The 19324-nt window shown below is 32.6% G+C and overlaps 6 protein-coding genes across 6 annotated transcripts, besides 2 other annotated features; 3 read left to right on the top strand and 3 right to left on the bottom strand.

The window, feature by feature from the left end:
• Positions 1–563: 563 nt before the first annotated feature.
• Positions 564–1420: a mobile genetic element.
• A 3-nt stretch (positions 1421–1423) lies between these two features.
• TVAGG3_0773930 (protein of unknown function (DUF3447)) lies at positions 1424–2077 on the top strand (the record flags this gene model as incomplete). The annotated part of the gene is made up of 1 exon (XM_001322420.1): positions 1424–2077. One exon carries the CDS (start codon positions 1424–1426, stop codon positions 2075–2077), a length of 654 nt encoding a protein of 217 aa, XP_001322455.1.
• On the top strand, positions 2077–2736 carry TVAGG3_0773920 (ankyrin repeat and SOCS box-containing protein 4 family; the record flags this gene model as incomplete). Its single annotated transcript, XM_001322419.1, has 1 exon — positions 2077–2736. The coding sequence occupies one exon, from the start codon at positions 2077–2079 to the stop codon at positions 2734–2736; it is 660 nt and encodes a 219-aa protein (XP_001322454.1).
• A 188-nt stretch (positions 2737–2924) lies between these two features.
• TVAGG3_0773910 (uncharacterized protein) lies at positions 2925–4701 on the bottom strand (the record flags this gene model as incomplete). The annotated part of the gene is made up of 1 exon (XM_001322418.1): positions 3265–4701. One exon carries the CDS (start codon positions 4699–4701, stop codon positions 3265–3267), a length of 1437 nt encoding a protein of 478 aa, XP_001322453.1.
• Positions 4702–5254: 553 nt separating this feature from the next.
• Positions 5255–5284: a mobile genetic element.
• Positions 5285–7142: 1858 nt separating this feature from the next.
• Positions 7143–9839, bottom strand: TVAGG3_0773890 (GTPase activation domain, GAP family; the record flags this gene model as incomplete). The annotated part of the gene is made up of 1 exon (XM_001322417.1): positions 7301–9106. One exon carries the CDS (start codon positions 9104–9106, stop codon positions 7301–7303), a length of 1806 nt encoding a protein of 601 aa, XP_001322452.1.
• A 1694-nt stretch (positions 9840–11533) lies between these two features.
• On the top strand, positions 11534–12958 carry TVAGG3_0773880 (proteasome regulatory particle assembly; the record flags this gene model as incomplete). The annotated part of the gene is made up of 1 exon (XM_001322416.1): positions 11534–12958. The coding sequence occupies one exon, from the start codon at positions 11534–11536 to the stop codon at positions 12956–12958; it is 1425 nt and encodes a 474-aa protein (XP_001322451.1).
• Positions 12959–12989: 31 nt separating this feature from the next.
• Positions 12990–17949, bottom strand: TVAGG3_0773870 (dedicator of cytokinesis DOCK family; the record flags this gene model as incomplete). Its single annotated transcript, XM_001322415.1, has 1 exon — positions 13059–17894. The coding sequence occupies one exon, from the start codon at positions 17892–17894 to the stop codon at positions 13059–13061; it is 4836 nt and encodes a 1611-aa protein (XP_001322450.1).
• Between the last annotated feature and the right edge of the window lie 1375 nt (positions 17950–19324).

Genomic DNA, 19324 nt, shown 5'->3' with positions numbered 1-19324 from the left:
TAATACATAAAACAGATTTTAGCAATCAATTGCAAGATTTAGAAAGATTTTATTTATAATCTCAGCCAAATTAACAAATATTTTATTGATTTCGTAAAAAATAGCAATAAAACATAAAAATATGACATTCTATTTTTCCAAAAAAATTTCAAAAATCATTTTTTAACATGAAATTTATATTTTTTAATTTTGTTTTAAATTTTGAATTTTTTTTTGGAATTTTCAACCATGTCAAAAGTCGGGATCTACAAATGTATTCTCTTTGACATAGGATAAAAACATCCTTTCTTATAATTTCATTGTAAAATAAAATTTTCTTAAATTTATTGAATCCAAACTCAACTTTGCAACATTTTATTATCATAAAAACTAAGAAACATCAGGTAAACTTCAATTTGGAGAGCTTAAAATCATATCTAAATTGAAAAATAAGGGGAAAAAAATTGTAAAAAAAAATCTCATTAGATGGGGCAAAAAGTGACTTTTTTAATGTGTTTTTTAAAAAAATCGTGCCAGCTGGCCAAAAAAGGTGTGCCAGCAGGCGTGCCAGTTTGTACAACCCTATTTTTGAATTTTAAGAATTTTTTTCGAATTTTTTCGAAAAAAAAATATTTTCAGAACAGCCTTAACGGCTAAGATTTAGGAACAATGTTAAGTATCAAAAAGAAAGGAGGTCTGATATAGACAACATATATCGTTGAAGGTTGAAAAAATCTCTAATATTTGAGCCCAAAATTTCAAATTTTAATTTTTTGAAAAAAGAGGCCACCCGTATGTACGTTTATTTGAGAGGAGGAGGATTATATTTTTGAAAGGGTGAAACATTATGAATATGTTAATTATATAATAATATGTATTATTATAAAAAAGAAAAAATAAAGCACGTTAAAATTTTTCTTTCTTGATTTTTTACAAAATCTACTTAGAATTATGCAAAATATGACTAAATAATTATAAATTTCAAGTTAAATTTTAATTTTGATAAATAATTTAAATTTCAAAATATCAAGTTCAGTTCGACTATGTATGTAGTAATTCCTCAATAAAGTGCCAAAACCCTATTAAAATATATGAACATTTTCAACATTTTAATGTTTTTATTTAAAAATTTGTTGGAATATGAGCTTCAAACAATTATTATGTAAATAAAAATAATTAAATATATGTATTTATTCGTATTACAACCGTAGTAAGGCGATTCTTCCTTTCTTCTACTGAGGTTTGAATTTGATTTCGAATTGTAAAGAGATTCAAAGGGAAAATACTAGCGGATAAAAACTACCTCCATGAAAGGGTCATAATGGACTCAAGTTGTATTTTTTGATATTTTTTGCTTTTCGAGCCTAAATAGGTAGCCAAGATAATGCCTAAAAATAAGGTTCTAAATTCTGAAGTTTACATGATCCTCTCGTGTGCACCCTTAATGTCTGAGCAAGACATTCATCCAAGCAAATACAACAAATTACGAAGTATCTACAAATATTATATCGATTCATATCTTGCATTGTATCAGCTAAAAACTGAAAATGAAGAAGAATTAAAGTCAATTTACAAAATGATCAAAACAGAATTGATTGATTCAAAGATATATCTGGCCAAAATTGCTATTAAAGACATTTTAGATATCATTCCATATAATAATCGTTATACAAAGTCATATTTATTTCTTGCCAAACTCATATCTGATGATTACCATGTCACAGAGGTCAGAAGTGTTGCAACTATTTCAAGAATCCTATTTTACAAAGAATATGGAATTAAATTAGACAAATCTATTGATTACGATCAATTTAACTCAGAAAATCGGGATATTCATACAGAAAATACTGTTTACAGGGCAATTATGTATAATGACAAAGAAAAATTCATCTATTTCATTGAAAGCGAAGGATTTGATAAAGATCAAAAACTTGAAAGCGATTTATATCCTGAATATTATGGAGGATTATCATTACTTGAATTATGTTGTTACCATGGAGCAGTTGATTGTTTCAAGTTATTAAGAACTAAATTTAAGTCAGAAATAACTGATGTATGTCTAGTATTCTCATTTTTAGGGGGAATCAAGAAATCATGATGGAATGTTTGAAATATCAAAAACCAAATAAAAAATGCATGAAACATGCAATTATTTCTCACAACATTGATTTTGTTACATTCTTGGTGAATGAATACAATATAGAGATCGATTTAAAATACTGCGGAGTTTACAATAATCTTGAGTCCTTTTTAGTTTATTTCGATCAAACTAATGATTTCAGCCAATGCTTGATTAAATCAGTGATTTTTAATATTCCATCCCTTTTGGAATACATCCTTTCACATGGTGGGAATATCAATGAAATAGACGAATATGAAAGAACAGCACTTCATATTGCAGCACTGTATAATTGTAAAGAAATTGCCGAAGTTCTTATTTCACATGGTGCAAATATCAATGAAAAAGATAAATATGGAAATACCGCTCTTCATATTGCAGCACTGTATAATTGTAAAGAAACCGCCGAACTTCTTATTTCACATGGTGCAAATATCAATGAAAAAGATAAATATGGAAATACCGCTCTTCATATTGCAGCATGGCGCAATAGTAAAGAAACTGCCGAAGTACTTATTTTGTATGGTGCAAATATCAATGAAAAAAATCAATTTGGACAAACTGCACTTCATGTTGCCTCAGAAAATAATAGTAAAGAAACTGCAGAAGTTCTTATTTCACATGGTGCAAAAAAATAATGCTCTTACATAAAATTTCCGTTAGTTTTCTGGAATTTTGAAAAAAAGAAATTCATTAGAAAGTAAATTGAATGTAAAGTAATTATTTTTGCCCATTTGTATGCACTTGAGTTTGTTAGAAGGATGTGATGAGTTATATTATATTCATCCTCGTGTAATTGCACATGAATTCTCTGGATATAGTCTTCCAAAAATGCACGACATGTTTAGGGAGATAATATTCAATCTGGATAGTATTATGCCAACTAAATACAATATGTTGTAAAAAAAGCCGACCGAAATTTGACATTTCACAAATTTTGTTGGGCTTCAGACAGAATTGAACGCAAAATACAAGCCCATTCAATGGAATATTATGAAACTACATGAACATTTGCATATAGAAAATACATTAATATTTATTTACTTTTATATTTTACAAGGTTGAAAGGCTTGCACAGAGGACGGTTTTCTCGTTAATCAAAAAATAGTCGATTGAATTAAAATAAAATTAATATAATAAAAATTTTTATTAAAACACGCATTTATTTAATCTTGGGACATCATCATTATCAGAGCTCTTGGAACTAACGAAGAATTGGCTTCTTCTTGTGTAATAACATTTAATTTTGAATAATGTTCGAGAGCTGTAATTAACCAATAAAATCCTTCGCAGTTGGTTGAAAGGAATACGATCTTCCATAGAACAATCAAGTCATCGAAGGATTTCGAGGCATCAAACGAAGTATTTGTCCATTGAGCAATACAAGCTCCAAGACAGAGTCCTACCTGGTATAACAAATGCGAAAGTTCTGAAGGGAATGTCTGGAAAACTACTAAATCAAAGAATTCTTGTGCTTTTAACAAATATTGTTCTTTTTCTGTAAATTGCGAGCAAGTTAAGTCATGGAACTCCTGAGGAATAAATGGCTTATTGAGACCAAGTTGAGTTAGCGTAAGATTCTTCATTTCGGCAAATTTTGCTTCAAATTTTTCGTTTGTCTTTCTTTCGAGTTCAATCAAGAAGTATTTATCGAATAAGTATCGTACACAGAGTTGGTTGATGACCCTCATCATCGATTCCTGATCAGGATTTTGCTCGTCAATTCCAATAAATTCGGCAATTGCTTGATTCATTTCACTTGCGTATCCTGGAATGTCTTCAGCTGTTACCTGTATCTGTATTTTCTGCGCTATATTAAATGGAGAGACCTTGGATTCGAGGAAATAAGAAAATACGTAATAATCATCAGTAAATGGAATGTATCCGCTTGCCGGATCGATCGCAGCAATACAATTTGTAACGATGTGAGAAAGTAAGCTTACATTTTGCTCTTTATTGGAAAATGGTCTTGGCAAACATTTATTTTGATATGCCAAGTCATAAACAGCGAATTTAATGCTGTGGTATTTTATGTACTGCGTTGGCATCAAATCTGCTTCAAGAGATTTCCAGTCTTGGAAGGCAGTGTAAGACCTGACCGCGATGTAACGAGGATTTTCAAGGAGATATGCACAAATATTGTATAATGCCTGAAGAATTTCTACGCGTTGAATAAGAATTGCTCTTCTTGTTGCAAAAAGATTATGTTTGGTACTTATCCAAATTGGATAGAGAGTTGCATATTTTCTGTATATGTCTAAGTTGATATAGTTGAGAGGGAACGGATGCTCTGTCTCGCTCTTCTTTTCGTATTTGTCGAAAATTTTATCTAAGTTATCTAATTCTTTATGCATGTCTTCAATAAAAATTGGTGCTTTTTCAACGATCTCTTTCCAATGAGGATATAGTTTCTCCATGATATAAAGCGCACTTAATACTTCTGGAGTTTCATAAAAAATTAAAAATGGCAAAACTTCAGGTCTTAAGAAGTCATCCATAATAGGATCGGCTGTCATCCTAGAAGAAATCTTCCTGTAAAGTGCTTCTTTTTCTTTTTCTGTCATTTCTCTGTTTTGTTTCTCTTTTTTCTTCCCCTTCATCATTTTTTGAAGAACGACACTTCATTTAATTCATGAATTTAAAATACCAATAGAAAATATACATTTTTTGTCGTACAATATACGTCAGATTTTGAGGTTTTATAGAAAAATTTGATCAAAATGGATTGAAATTGAAAGATTTATTTGATGACAAACGCACATACTACGAGAACATCATGTCAAAACACTATGACAGTCAATAGTTTTTAAATTTTGAAGAGAGAGAGGGTCAAAGTTGCTATTTGTCACTTTTCCACAAGAATATAATGGGGAAAAAGTTATCATATAGTTGCTCTCATTCACTGAGGTGAGAGTTGCATGTAGTTTAATGGGATAAACAGTGGGATTGCTGCTCTAAGTCCTAGGTTCGAGACACATTGGCTTCATTTTTCTCTTTTTTATTGACGTAAACTATTCAATTTTTGTGTTCTCCATTCAAATTTCAGAATTTTTTTTGCAGATTTCACGCTACATTCGAAGTTACCTTTTGTAACAACCACCACTGCCTACCAAAGACGAAAGTGTGTCACGATTTCACCCGGAAATCCGACGGTTGTTTAAGAGTATGCACTTTTGTCACCTACTCATTTTGAAGATAAATCTGTTATTTCCGATGAAGAAAATGCATTTTTAATTAATATAATATATTTTATTAAGTCGAAGCAAAGTTTTGCCGCGATTTGGAAATATTCAAATTTATATTTTAATTCTTCTGCAATATGAAGCGCATTTTATCCTTTAGATCCTTTACACCCCGTCAAAATAATCGGCCGGCCAAGATAGCTTTCAATCGGAAAATTTACACTTTTCCGACGTTTTGTCAGGGGCGCGAAGCGACCCAAAATGTCGGAAAAGTGTAATTCTTAGGCATATGATTATTTTTGCTGTTAATGCCGAACGGCATTTGAATCAAAAATAATCATATGTCTGAGAATTGCATTTTTTAAATATTTAAAATAATTGTTTTGGAAAATATATGCTATTTGTGAATTTTCATTTAACAACATTTTTCCCTTCTCTCAATACGAAATTCAACTTCATATTGATTCCCTGACAGCATCTAAGCTATTTTTAGCGATCAAATTAGGACAATGTTCACGTATCAACACTTGAAATTGAATTTTAGACGGAAGGAGTCAATCTTAAAAACTTTATTCAAATTCAACAAAGTTTTTCAGATTATTTCGGCTCAGATGAAAACTTCAATAATAAATTTAATAACGAAACAATACGCGGAAGCGGCAATTATTACATTCATAATGCAATATTTTCTTTCCACTATCAAAATACTTCAATTTACCTTAGCTCAAGCAGCAAAGTCTTACTCGAAACATGCACATTTTACAATAACAGTTCCACAGAATGCGGTGGATCATTCTATACCAAAGAATCCGAATGTGTCTTAAATCGTATTTGTATATTTCTTTCATCAAGTCGTGATCATGGAATTGGATATTTTATTTTGGCAACATATGAAAGTAACAACAAAAATTATGCCTTTGAATGTTCACTTTCAGAGTGCAATGGATTCCATGCTCCTATTGGGCATAAATACGGAGATATCCAAGTAAGTAATTTGAACACATCTAATAACATAGCTGTTGGTTATGGTGCATATAAAATTGAATCTCCAAAAGAAACAGGAGTTATTAATTTAACAACAGCATCAAATACAACAACTTCATTTAACTCTGCAATTTACAATTATGATAAATTTAAAATTACAAAATGTAATTTTTTATACAATGAATATAGAGGAGGAGGCAATGCAATAATTCAATTATGGACTTTGACTACATATTCAAGTTGTGCATTCATAGGAAATAAAGGAAACTATTTATTTGATTTTCAACCGAGCATTATTGAGAATTGTTACTTTAATGAAAATGATATCACTCAAACTGTAAGTAATAATCCGGTTGATTTAGAATCAGTTCAACAATTAGATTCCTTTATATCTCATTATTCAACAGATTGTTCAAAACTTGAAGAAAAAAGTTTAGAAGAAGATGAATTTGATTTGAAAGACATCAAAAAACATTGTTATTAATGTTTATAAAACTTCATTAATCGAAGCTTTAAATTTTTCTCACTTATTCTCTTAAATAAACACTTTCTCTATCATTATTATAATATGCAAATGAACAGAAGCCATGATTTTTATAATCTTAATACTTCATTCTCATATCTTCATCTTATTACTTACATACATTAAAATATGAAATGGAAAACACTTTTTGTGGGATAATTATACTTATACATATACCATGTCTGAAGAAAACTTTGATATTTAGATCAAATATTACTAAAACATTCAATTTCTTCCTATTTCTATATTGCAAAAAGCAAAAGCATAGATAATAGCCCCTAAATACTAACTTTAACCATATATAAATTACAAATTTTATTTGATAATTTTTATATTGCTCTTCATTGATATCAAATACATTGAAAGAACATATAAAAAAATAAAAATCTTTGTATGAAATTTGATGTATAAAAAAAAAGATTTAACGAATAGTAAAATAAAAAAATATAGAAAAGAAAGTGGGAGATATCAAATAAATAAGCAGTGAAATATAAAAAATGCATATAACATAAGTTATTTGTGGTTTGGAGCAGAAGTGTTCTGTTCGAAGTAATTTGTGATGAAAGTAGCCAAGCTCCAACCATTTCCTTCCATCAACGATCTATCTCTCATGAGTTCCTTGTATTTGTTGACGAAAAGTTGGCCAGAAGTAGAAATCTGGTCCATGACAACGATGAGAGACTCTCTGAGCTTCTCCTTCGAGCACGGCTGGTAGACAGGCTCCTCCTCGCACACGGCAACAGAGAAAACGAACTCGATCAGCTCAGGGAAAATCTTTTCTCTGAGTGTTTTGTTCCACGAGTTGAAAACGTCGTACTTTCCGTCGAGCTCGATCAAGTTGAACGGTGTCATGAGGAGTTGGGCGGCTGGAACAAGGATTTTGATCCAATCATCGCCGATAGGGATGTTTGGATCAGTTTCTCTGGGGTTTGAGATGATTGAGGATATGAACCTCAAGCAGAAGAAACCTGAGAGAGTGTTGTAAGTCGCTTGTTGAGAGTTGAATCTGATAGAAGCGGCGTTCTTGAGAATTGAAGCGAAATGGCGCATTTCAGGAGGAATGTGGTTGAGAGAGCTGCATATTCTGTTGATAACTGTGAAAACCATCTGTTTGGCGCGGTGAGAATCGGCAGCGGCTGGAGTTTTGAGTTGAAGGTCTCCTTTGCTGTAGATATACATGACAACGCGGTTGAGGAACTCGTTGTAGTATTTGCGGCCGAATTTCTGGAAGAAAATCTTGAACATATTCGTAAGATGAGAATTTCCTCTGAGAACTGTATTATGTTGAAGTTCCGGAGCCGAGAACTCAATTCCTGCAAGCGTAACAAGCAGGTTGCTGACATGTCCGGCGTAAGAGAAAATGTTGAAAAATGCTTCAGCGAGAGGAAGGCAGGATGCGACTCTGGAGACGTTGAAATGTGTAAGGGCGCGTAACAAGAGTCTGTCTGGGCTCAAAAGAGCTTCGTTGAGGGCAACAAGGATCAAATCCGGATAAGGACCAGAAGTATTGCTAAACATCAATGGAAGAGGAACGACAGGATTTTGCATGCATGCAGCCCAGCGTTCATTAAGCTCAGGATCGTTAGGAATGAATCTTTTGAGTAATTCGCCGTTTTTGTCGAAAACTTTTACAGTCTTTTTGGAACGCGATAAGGCAATCGAACCGACATCGAATTCTGACTCTGGGATCAACTGGCCGTCCCTAATCTCGAACATGTAGAAATGATTACGTACATCGAGCAAGGCCCAGAAATTTCGATCCTCTTTGAGGAGCCTCCTCTTACGGTGGCAGACGCAACAAGCTTTCAAAACGGTAGATTTAAATATATTGTCAGGGGAGTATTCTGCAGGAATTAAATTCGTTCCAATCCACTTTAAGACGTTTGTAGCTTGGGGGCCGCTGTTTTTAAGCAGAAGTTCAACGAGAATGAAAGTAGCTGTTTTAACGGGTGGCGTTGGGTGCAAAATTCTTGGCGGATACATAGAAAGACCCTGCCAAGCATCGCCCTCGCTGTATATTCGTATGAATTGTTGAACGAATTCTGTAAGTTCAGGTGATGACTGATTTCTATTTCTTAATTTGTCACTGATAAGGTTACGCATTTCAGTAGTGTATTCTTTTCCGTCTAATTTGAAAAGTGAACGATCCATGTTTGCTATGAGCTCGTCTACCTTCAAATTTTCTTCATTCTGTAATTTTTGGAAATTGTAGAAGTGCGCCGTGCCAAGAGAAAAAGGATCTTGAGTTTTGGATGGATCAAGGGTTTTAGACCGGTATTTACGTGGTACTTCCGGACCATTACTATCGCCTTCTGTCATTATCGGAACAAATTAATGTCACTTTTATGAAGCATTTTATCCGAGAATAAAAATACATCACACATTTTATATCTATACATGGCACGGCGCAAAAAGTGACAAAATAGAATACCTATGGTGGCAAGACAAAGGAAACATTTTTGTAAGGCAAACATTATATCAAATACCTTTACTTTGTAATAAGAAATATAATTATCACGAAATTACAAATAAATATTGTTTAATATAATTAATAGCAAAATTGTTTTTTATTATTTCCCTTAAGACCTTACTTATTAAGTATACGTATAACAAACTTGTACTGCATGTATTAGTTAATAGAACAAAAGAAAATGAGCTCAAATGAAAAAAATTTTCATGCTATTTTGGAAATATGCATATTCGAAGTATGAGAGTTGTAAACACTGAGAATTTTAAGCTTTGGTTGATGATAGTCTTTAATTTTTCTTGAAGTAGGAAATTATTTGATATGAAAATTTAATGGCCAGCATAATCAATCGTGCGTTTCGTTTCTTGATTGAGAAACGATGATTGTGTGCTAATGAATTATTGCGTCTGACAGGTTATGATTATGGATACCTGAAATTAAGCTTTTATGGGAAACATCACCGAGCGCCATTTGGCGCCCCTAATGCTGTTTCTATCGGTATGATTAAGGAGCTTTCTTATGCACTTTCATCACTTGAACTTGAACGCTACAAGATATATGAAGGTAGACGAGCTCATAGCAAACATGGATCGTTCACTTTTCAAATTAGACGGAATTTTAATAGATGTTTAAGAAGTAAATTTATTAATAACGATATTTCATAGTACAAAATGTGTTCAATCTCTTCGTAAATCATTCAAAAAAATCAAAAGAATTTCCAAAATTCAATTTTTTTAGTAAAATTTATATCTTTTTCTATCGTCTCCTCCCCACCAGTGGAAGCCACCGGAGGCGCGGGCGGCGCCGCTGGTGCCAAAAAAGTAGCGCCCATCGTGCCATGTATATTTATATCACATAATATATCTCATAAAATTTGAAGTAGCAACTTTTTGGGAATTTGTAAAGTTCTCATTCTGAAATCTCAAAAACTGAAATCGACAAATTAATTTGTTGATATGAGCTGAGCATTGAAAATTACAAATTTATGCGTTTTTTCATGATGAGCAATTTGTGACAAATTTACACTCTGCGTTCCTGAAAATTTAAATATCATATTAAATAGATAGTAATGAGTATTTTTGGAACAGAAAAACTCATTAAAATCTTGTAAATTTAGCGAAATTTATAACAAAAATTAATTAGATTTTAGATTAAATCTCCCTTATACAGAGGAAAAACAAATACTAAGTCAATTTTCTGGACAATTGTTTCCGGATTGAATCAAGAAAACTGTTGACTATTTATTTCACATATATTACCTATTCATTATGCTAGATCAGAGCAAGACAAGCTGTTTCATTGATATAAATCTTCAAACAAATGATAAATTTGCTGGAGATTGAATACATATAATTGCATCGATTAATTTTAATACTCACCCAATATGCCAATCCAGTAAGCTTCATATATTGATAACCTTGATTGATATTTTTACCATAAAAGCATAATTTTTTAAAATATTTCTTATTTTATTGATTCACTTATGAATTACAAATAACTATTACAAGTAACTAAAACATTAAGCTATTCAAAATCAGCTATCTCCTGAAAGATTTAAAATGAATTTTCTCGATTCATCTATTTCTCGGAATAAAACATTGAATGTTATTGTCCTAAAAATAATCCAAGTTCATAAACAAATAAAATATGACTTATCACACCGAGTGGATGTTTATCTGTTTGCAATATTATTCGGACTTGCCTAACAAATAAACCAATAAGTATAAATAAGTAATAAACAAAACAGGATTCAAGTTTTGTTAATTAATTATTTCTTAATTTGACTAAAAGAAACAAGTTTCTGAAACAAATAATGGTTATCAGAGCAGACATACACTGAACGATTCATATATCAGAGACCAGTATTTTCGAATTCTTTTGATTGGGGAAAACCATCTAAACTCGATAAAATTTTATATATTAAGTTTTTATCGGCGCGCAGCATGGCGGCACGCCGACAGAATGTGTGAGTGGATATTTCAGCTTTTCCTTGCATTCAATGAAATTAAAAGAACTTTGGGGAAAAATATATACAAATTTAACTTATAACTTTGTCATGCTTTTAAGATACGCATCTGGATGAAAATCTTATTTATTTAGACATTTCTGTTGTTGTCATGCTATTTTATATCTACAGACTTAATCAAAATGCATAAATTAAATCCGAAATCTTTGTGATCAATGTTTTCCAACATATATAATATAGCATTTATTTTCCCCAATGAATTTTTAAGATATTTTATATAATATAAAAATAGATATGACGTTTAAATTTTTTTATGTCTAATCAAGGCACTCTTCCAAATAAATACAGTGAATTGCGAAGTATATATAAATACTACATAGATTCATATAATGCATTGTATCAGCTGAAAACTGAAAGTGAAGAAAAAATAAACAAGATTTACACGATGATCAAAACAGAATTGATTGATTCAAAGTCACATCTTCCTTATAATATTATGAATGACATTTTATTTATCATCCCGTATAATAATCGCTATTTAAAGCCTTATTTATCTCTTGCCAAACTCATATATGATAATTATCAAGTAAACGATAAAATTAATGCTCCATTACGTGGTAGATACCTATTTTATAAAGAATATGGAATTATTTTAGACAAATCTATTGATTACGATCAATTTAACTCAGAAAATCGGGATATTCATACAGAAAATACTGTTTACAGGGCAATTATGTATAATGACAAAGAAAAATTCATCTATTTCATTGAAAGCGAAGGATTTGATAAAGATCAAAAACTTGAAAGCGATTTATATCCATATTCTGAAAAAGGATTATCATTACTTGAATTATGTTGTTACCATGGAGCAGTTGATTGTTTCAAGTTATTAAGAACTAAATTTAAGTCAGAAATAACTGATGTATGTCTAGTATTCTCATTTTTAGGGGGAAATCAAGAAATCATGATGGAATGTTTGAAATATCAAAAACCTGATAAAGAATGCATGGAGCATGCAATTATTTCTCACAACATTGATTTTGTTACATTCTTGATGAATGAATACAATATAGAGATCGATTTAAAATACTGCGGAGTTTACAATAATCTTGAATCCTTTTTAGTTTATTTCGATCAAACTAATGATTTTAACCAATACTTTATTAATTCAGCGAGGTTCAATATTCCATCCTTGCTCGAATACTTCATTTCACATGGTATAAATATCAATGAAAAAGATAATGATGGACAAACTGCTCTTCATAATGCAGCAATTACAAATAGTAAAGAAACAGTCGAATTTCTTATTTCACACGGTGCAAATATCAATGAAAAAGATAATGCTGGGGAAACCGCTCTTCATAAAGCAGCAATTATGAATAGTAAAGAAACAGTCGAATTTCTTATTTCACACGGTGCAAATATCAATGAAAAAAATAATGCTGGGAAAACCGCTCTTCATTTGGCATTAATTTGTGAGAGTAAAGAAACAGTCGAACTTCTTATTTCACAAGGTGCAAATATCAATGAAAAAGATAATCATGGGGACACCGCTCTTCATAAAGCAGCATTAATGGGTTGTAAAGAAACAGTTGAACTTCTTATTTTACAAGGTGCAAATGTCAATGAAAAAGATAAATTTGGAAATACTCCTCTTTATAATGCAGCATTTTCGGATTATAAAGAAACAGTCGAATTTCCTATTTCATTGGCTTCAATATACTTTGCATGTTTTTGATTTAAAATAATTGAATTTTTTTTATTAATATATAAGAACTGAGAAAGAAAGGATAATATCTTTCTCGAAAAAAATCAAAATCAAATAAAAAATAAAAAATTTAAGCTCCCAAATAAGGTTTGAGCTTGAATTCGAGAGTTTCATAACCTGCTTCTAACTCGTGCTGCATCATTGTGAAAATTGGCTTTGACAAGATATATTTAGCGTGCAATTTGAGTCCTTCCTGGTTTGTCTTCAAGAAATCTCTGAAAATCTCTCTCAACTTGTCGTAGTACTGTCCTTTCTGTCCATCATTGAGGAAAACTTCAGCCATTTTAGATGGACCTTCGTTGACTTGCACCATGAGATTACCGTGCAACAATTGCTGCACAGTCTGGTAATCGGCAGCCTGTATTGCATTCTTCAGCATTGCAACTCTTGCGCTCAAAGAATTGCAAGTAACTTGGATTGGACTGTACTCGATTTCTTCGACTCTTTCAACCAAAACTCTTTTAGTTGCACAAGGCATTGCAGTCTTTGGTGTGAAAATGACTCTTCTCAAGCATTGTGTCGCGACATTTCCTTGTGATTTACCATCTTTCGTGAAAGGAATGTCCAAATAGAACTTCATCAAATTGTCATTTTTCTCGAAATCAGTTTTTCTGTATCTCATTTCTGACTCATCAATCAAAGCTTCAACAGATGTTGGCTGTATATAGATCTTGTTCTTGTCAAGTTTGGACTGAACTACTTTACTGGATTCCATGATTGTCTCTACAGCACCGTATTTCTTCGAATATTCATCATTCAATCTGTTCGCGAGATTGTAAACATTCGTCAACAGTTTTTCTCTGTAGATATAAGTTTGTCCATCTTGTTTTCCAAGTTTTGCACCGAAGAATCTAACTCTGTAGTATCTTCCGAACAGTCTGAGTTCTCCTGGTTTGCAAGCAGCCAGTTTCTGCGACGCTGTCTGTGCGAGTTTGATGAGATTCGATGCAGCACCAAAGAAAATGTCACTTTCCAAAATCGGAACAACGTATTCTGAAACTGCAATTGCGACTTCGTAGTATGTTTTGTCGTTTGCAACTGTGATTATTTCAGTTGCCAAGTTGACAATGGAAGAGATGCAGAAGAAAGGAGAATCGCAGAATCCATTGATCTTCAAATCTTCCTTGTAATTACACTTGATGTCGTTGTAATTCTGGCAAATGGATTTGAAGTTCGATGATCCGAAAACATTCTTGATTTTGCTCTTCAATGATAAGTTTTCTGCAAGAACGCAAAGCATCATCGACTTGACTTGTATTTCTTCTGCGAAATAGTCGTACTTGTGATGATGTTCCGCTAACTCTTTCAGTGCTAAATACTGAGCATCAGGTGAATACCTAACAATCAATGCTCTCGTGTATAAAATGTCACCTTTTTCTTCATTATTTTGTTCGAAACCTCCTGTGAAATACTCCTTGAGAAGAGCTTTGAACTTTTTTCCTGAAGGTTTAGTAGAAGTAAGTTTGTCAATGTCAGAATCTGTCACTTTTTGAATTAAAGGCAAAGCTCTGCAAACGATACAATTTGATCTATCGTTTGATTTGTAGTTTTCCAAATCGCTTTCGAAGATTTCTTCTACGATCTTGTAAGCGTTAGGGAAGTAGACAGATAGCTCGATGATTCTTGCGACAAACTTTGCAAGGGGAGGAACACTTTGTTCGAACATTATTTTTGTCTTTTTGTTGATAAGTTTCATGACAACTTCAATCATTGAAGGAATTGCCTGAACAACAACATCAGTGCACAAAAGATGGTACACGCAAAGACTCATGTCACTCAAGTGCTCATCATCGATGACTTCAATCAGCAAGTTCAATGTGTTGATGACACTTTTATGGCAAGCAGCAATGATTCTTTTTTCAATTTCAGCGGAAATTACGTCTTTTGGAGGGTTCATTTTTCCTTTGATGTAGAAACTGCTGCCTTTGTCATTTCTTATATAAACACTGCCAGAACGAGTCTTCTCTTCAGCAGGTGCTGTGTTTGGTAATGACTCTGCTTTTGGTGGTAATTCAACTTTTGTTGCGTTGTCACTTTTTGCAATTGATTCACCACTTAAATCGCTTTGCATCAGAGGAGAAGCAGATATTTCCATTTCGTTCTGATGGAGTATAGAACCATTGGGATCTGGTGTTTCCGACAGAAGTTTGATGTCGTCATTCGAATAAGCGGGTGGCAGTTTCTTCAATTTCTTAAATGATCTCTGTCCTTCAGTTTTTTCTTTTGTTGCAGAATTTGCTGAAGAATTGTTGTATTGCCTCTCAAGTTTCTCAAGGTTGTTCATCCTGTCAACAGTGCCACTGCCTAAATCAGTGAATTTGCGCTTGGATGATGAGTTTTCTATCAAAAAGTGAAGTGACTCAAAAAGTGCCGGCTTATTTTCAAATGTCTTGAACCATTCTGAGAAAACATCGCTTTCCATGTTATCCAATAAGAAAACGGAGAACAGGATGGCGTAGTATGACTCACTTGTGTTTGCGAAAGGTAGTTTGGACAAAGGATTCAAATAAGTCAAACAGGATTTGAGGAGTTTAGCCATTTTTCGACATTCTTGGCGATTGAATGATGAAATCATCGTCAAAAATGTGAAATAAATGTCTTGCATAGGTAAGGAATCACTGTTTTCTGTGGCAAATTTGACACATTTTTCGACAGTTTTAATTGTCATTTTTTGTATCAACATTTTTAGGAAAATGTGGGGTGTTTCGTTGTCACTCTTGTAGAACTTCGGACACCAGACTGAATCAAGGAAACGTGCCAGAATTGAGTGGCAATCAGTGTCACCTTTCCACATATTTTTAGTCAATTCCTCGAACACTGCGTCTATTGCTTCACAGACTTTGGAGACCATTCCTATAGAGCAGAGTGCAACTAAGAATCTCGCAAGGGAGTTGAGTAAATCAGAGGCAGCATTCAAACCGTTTTTAACCGTTTTTGCTGCGAAATTTGCGATTGATTTTGACAATTCAATCAAAACATCACTTATATCTTTTTTGTCTTTGTTTTGGATGCACGATTTGGTTGCGATCAAGAAAAGCATATCGCAGTTGATGACATTGATCTTAGTGTTCACTTTCTCGCCACCGCTCTTCTCGAAGTGTTTTCCGTACGATGTCAACAAAATGTCCAAATCAACGGTTTTACTGAATTCCATTGCGTATCTGTTCATGAAGGAATCCATGGCTGGGAAGATTGGGGAGATCATCTCTGTGATGAGGAATAACTGGTCGAGGAAGAAATCAGGGTTATCGTTGAAGTTCGTGAAGATAACGTCTAAGATTATTAAAAGATATCTCTTAACAAGCTTTCTGTCGACGTTTGCGAGTGATACTGATCCCTTGTTATTAATGAACTGGTTTAGTGTTGTATCCGGTGGCATAATTAACGATCTCGTTGAGACTTCCACTGTAACATGATTTTGATCAATCGGAACTTTATCGGATTGGCCATTGTAGATGACGGGGAGGTCTTGTACGCCTTCAGCAATGTATTGACCGTCTTTGTTCGCAAGAGGGAGCTCGCACCAGCCGATTTCTGACCAGCGCTCGTAAGATGTCTGAGCAATTGCATGGTAGAGGTCGATTCTGAGGCTTGCATCGGGATCTAGGATTGGTGGTAATGAAATCGTAATAGTTTCGTTAAGAACTGGTTTCGTTTCATGATAATAACAAATTGTGCTCGTGAAAAGGTTTCTTTCGGCTTTATCTGTTACCTTTGGGTTTTGTATTGTTCCTGGCTCAAGTTTGCCGTTCGTCATTGAAAGAACGCAGATAATATTCCTTCCTTTAACTTTTGGAGGTAATTTGAGCATGATTGTCTGGATCTTGACATTCAATTCATGTCTGAATATGGTGCAAGGAACAGTATCATCGTAATCAACAGGGTGGATGAAATTATAATCATTTGAAACAATTCTCTGAGGTTGTTCGTTTTGTGCGAACGTAGCATGCATATGTATGTTGATAGGGATCTGTGGGTTACCTTTTTCTTTCATTCTCTTGATCAGTTCAGGTACATCTGAATCCGCAAACATCTTTTTCAGCAAAAATGGTTGGGGAAGATCGATTCCATCCTTTTGCTCTGCAATAGAACCGATATTGGCGTATGTATATGCGAACGGAGAGTAAATATCTTTAAGGCGTCCGAAAACATTTGCAACGGATTCTTTTGCTAAAGCCAAGTTCTTTTCGTTTGGCTTGAAATAGTAATCGTTGACGGCATCGCCGTTGTTTACCTGAAGAATACGTGAAATAATTACTAAAATTCCGGAATTTTGAGGGGTTCCATTCAAAATGAAGCCAGCTTTTTCATTAGTAATAATGTTTTCGCTTCTAGCTTTGTACATGTTGAATGTTTCGTTTGGTATAAAGTGCCATGGCTCCGAGTCAATTTTGTCATCAATTACTAAATAAGCAGTGCAAATCAATGGCTCAATGAAATGATCGTTTTTAGGGAGTTTGGTGTTCTTTAGTAAGACTATTGAATGCTTTTTCTGATTAAATTCATTAGGAAAATCTTGGAACAAACATGGTTTTGAATTATATGCTGTTTCTGCTAAAATATGTGTGGGAAATTCCATTACTTTCTCGTCAGATACAAATCCTTGAGGTAATTTATCGAATTCATGCTTGAAAAAAATTTCTTGTAAATGATCTTCGAAAAATGTTTGTTCTGCTGGCTTCAAAATCTCCATATTTTGATTTTTATCAGTAAATAATCTCAAAATAGGATTATTGGCAAATCCAGACAGCTCAACAAGCCGAGTTGAATAAGGGGTGCTTAATGAATTTTCGGATTCTTCCAGCTTTGCTAAGTTAATTGCTTTAGTATTCTCTTCCTTAGGCTGTTTTTGCTGGTTTCCACCTATATTCAGCATTTCGCCTATGGTTTTAAGGATGAAAGTCATGAAAATACAAAAAGCACTAAAAATTATAAAGAGAATTATTTCTGACAAGAATATCGGATAATCATCCTTGCAATAGTTTTAAGTAATAATAGCAATCCCTTGAAAAAAAAAGTTCAACTTTCAATCTTGACAAAAGGTTAGGTACGGCCAGATATTAAACAAATAATACATTATGTTTCACTGTTCGTTAGTGATCTTTACTTACAGTATGGGAAGATTTCTTGATGAAATTTACAATTCATAGTTTTGAATAGAAAAATGGTATTGATACAGCTAATACGCTAATAAAATTCTACAAAATTCAAAATTCGTAAGTTCAGTAAAGTGTCATTTTTATTTGACTCGCTATTCAGAGCCTATCAACTATATAACATTAAGTGTCATATAGAGCTGTATCAATATCTCAAGTCAAAAAGGCGAGGCAATTTTGAAAGCAGAATTGATAAAGGAAGATTTTAGACCGAAATGATGATTTTTTCATAGCTTATAGAATTAAATTGAATAAATTTGATCGAGATATGCATCTACTGGCTTCAAGGCAATATGAAAAATCGATTATCTCCCCTTAATTCAGAATTATAATCTTTTATTTGTTTAATTATTTAGAAAAAAATCATTTTGCATTGAAGAAATTCACACGTTATTTCTTTGATACGAACTTTCATACATTGTTGCCATGTTATTCAGATTAATTTTTTCAGATTTTATTGATATCATTTTAATTCATTAATAACAATGTGGTTGTTTAATTTAATATCGTTCATTTGAGTTGGAGACAGTTCAACCTATTTCCACTGTTATAAAGATAAAGATATTTGAGCAACTTATAAATTGCTAGGCTAGTATAATTGAATCTATAAACAGTAGCTCTAAGAAATTAATATATTTTCATCTGAAGCAATTTGCGCATTGTAACGATATTTTATATATTTAATAATTTCAAAATGGATGAAGACAATATGTGAAATAAATTTTGTTCCATATTGTAATTAGCAGATTTAAGATAAAAAGCCTCTAATTAAAATATGAAATTAGGAAATGTATGAAAACTTCAATATTCATACCATAATCAATTGAGAATTATGTTTCAATCTGCTAGATCTAATTTAGGGAATTATCAATAAATTTCTGAGTGTTCACCCGTGATGTTGAAATCTGTACTTTTGGATCATTAATTTGCAAGTTTATTACACTGCGTATAAACTTAAGAAACCGAAATAAATGGTTGACAATTGATATAACTCAATTTTTAATAATTTTATCCTTATATATAGAGATAAAGTGACAATTAATGGGAGAAATGAATCATATGTGATATATATATTAACTCCGATATCATCGTTTATGATTTAAAGATAGTAACGGAATTTATTTTTCCAATATTTGACTTTCCAGCTTCAATAATAATGATACAATCTATAAAGAACATT

The sequence above is a fragment of the Trichomonas vaginalis genome, chromosome III (genome assembly GCF_026262505.1).
Source record: "Trichomonas vaginalis G3 chromosome III, whole genome shotgun sequence".
Classification (NCBI taxonomy): Eukaryota; Parabasalia; order Trichomonadida; family Trichomonadidae; genus Trichomonas; species Trichomonas vaginalis.
This window is presented reverse-complemented; position numbering and strand designations above follow the sequence as displayed.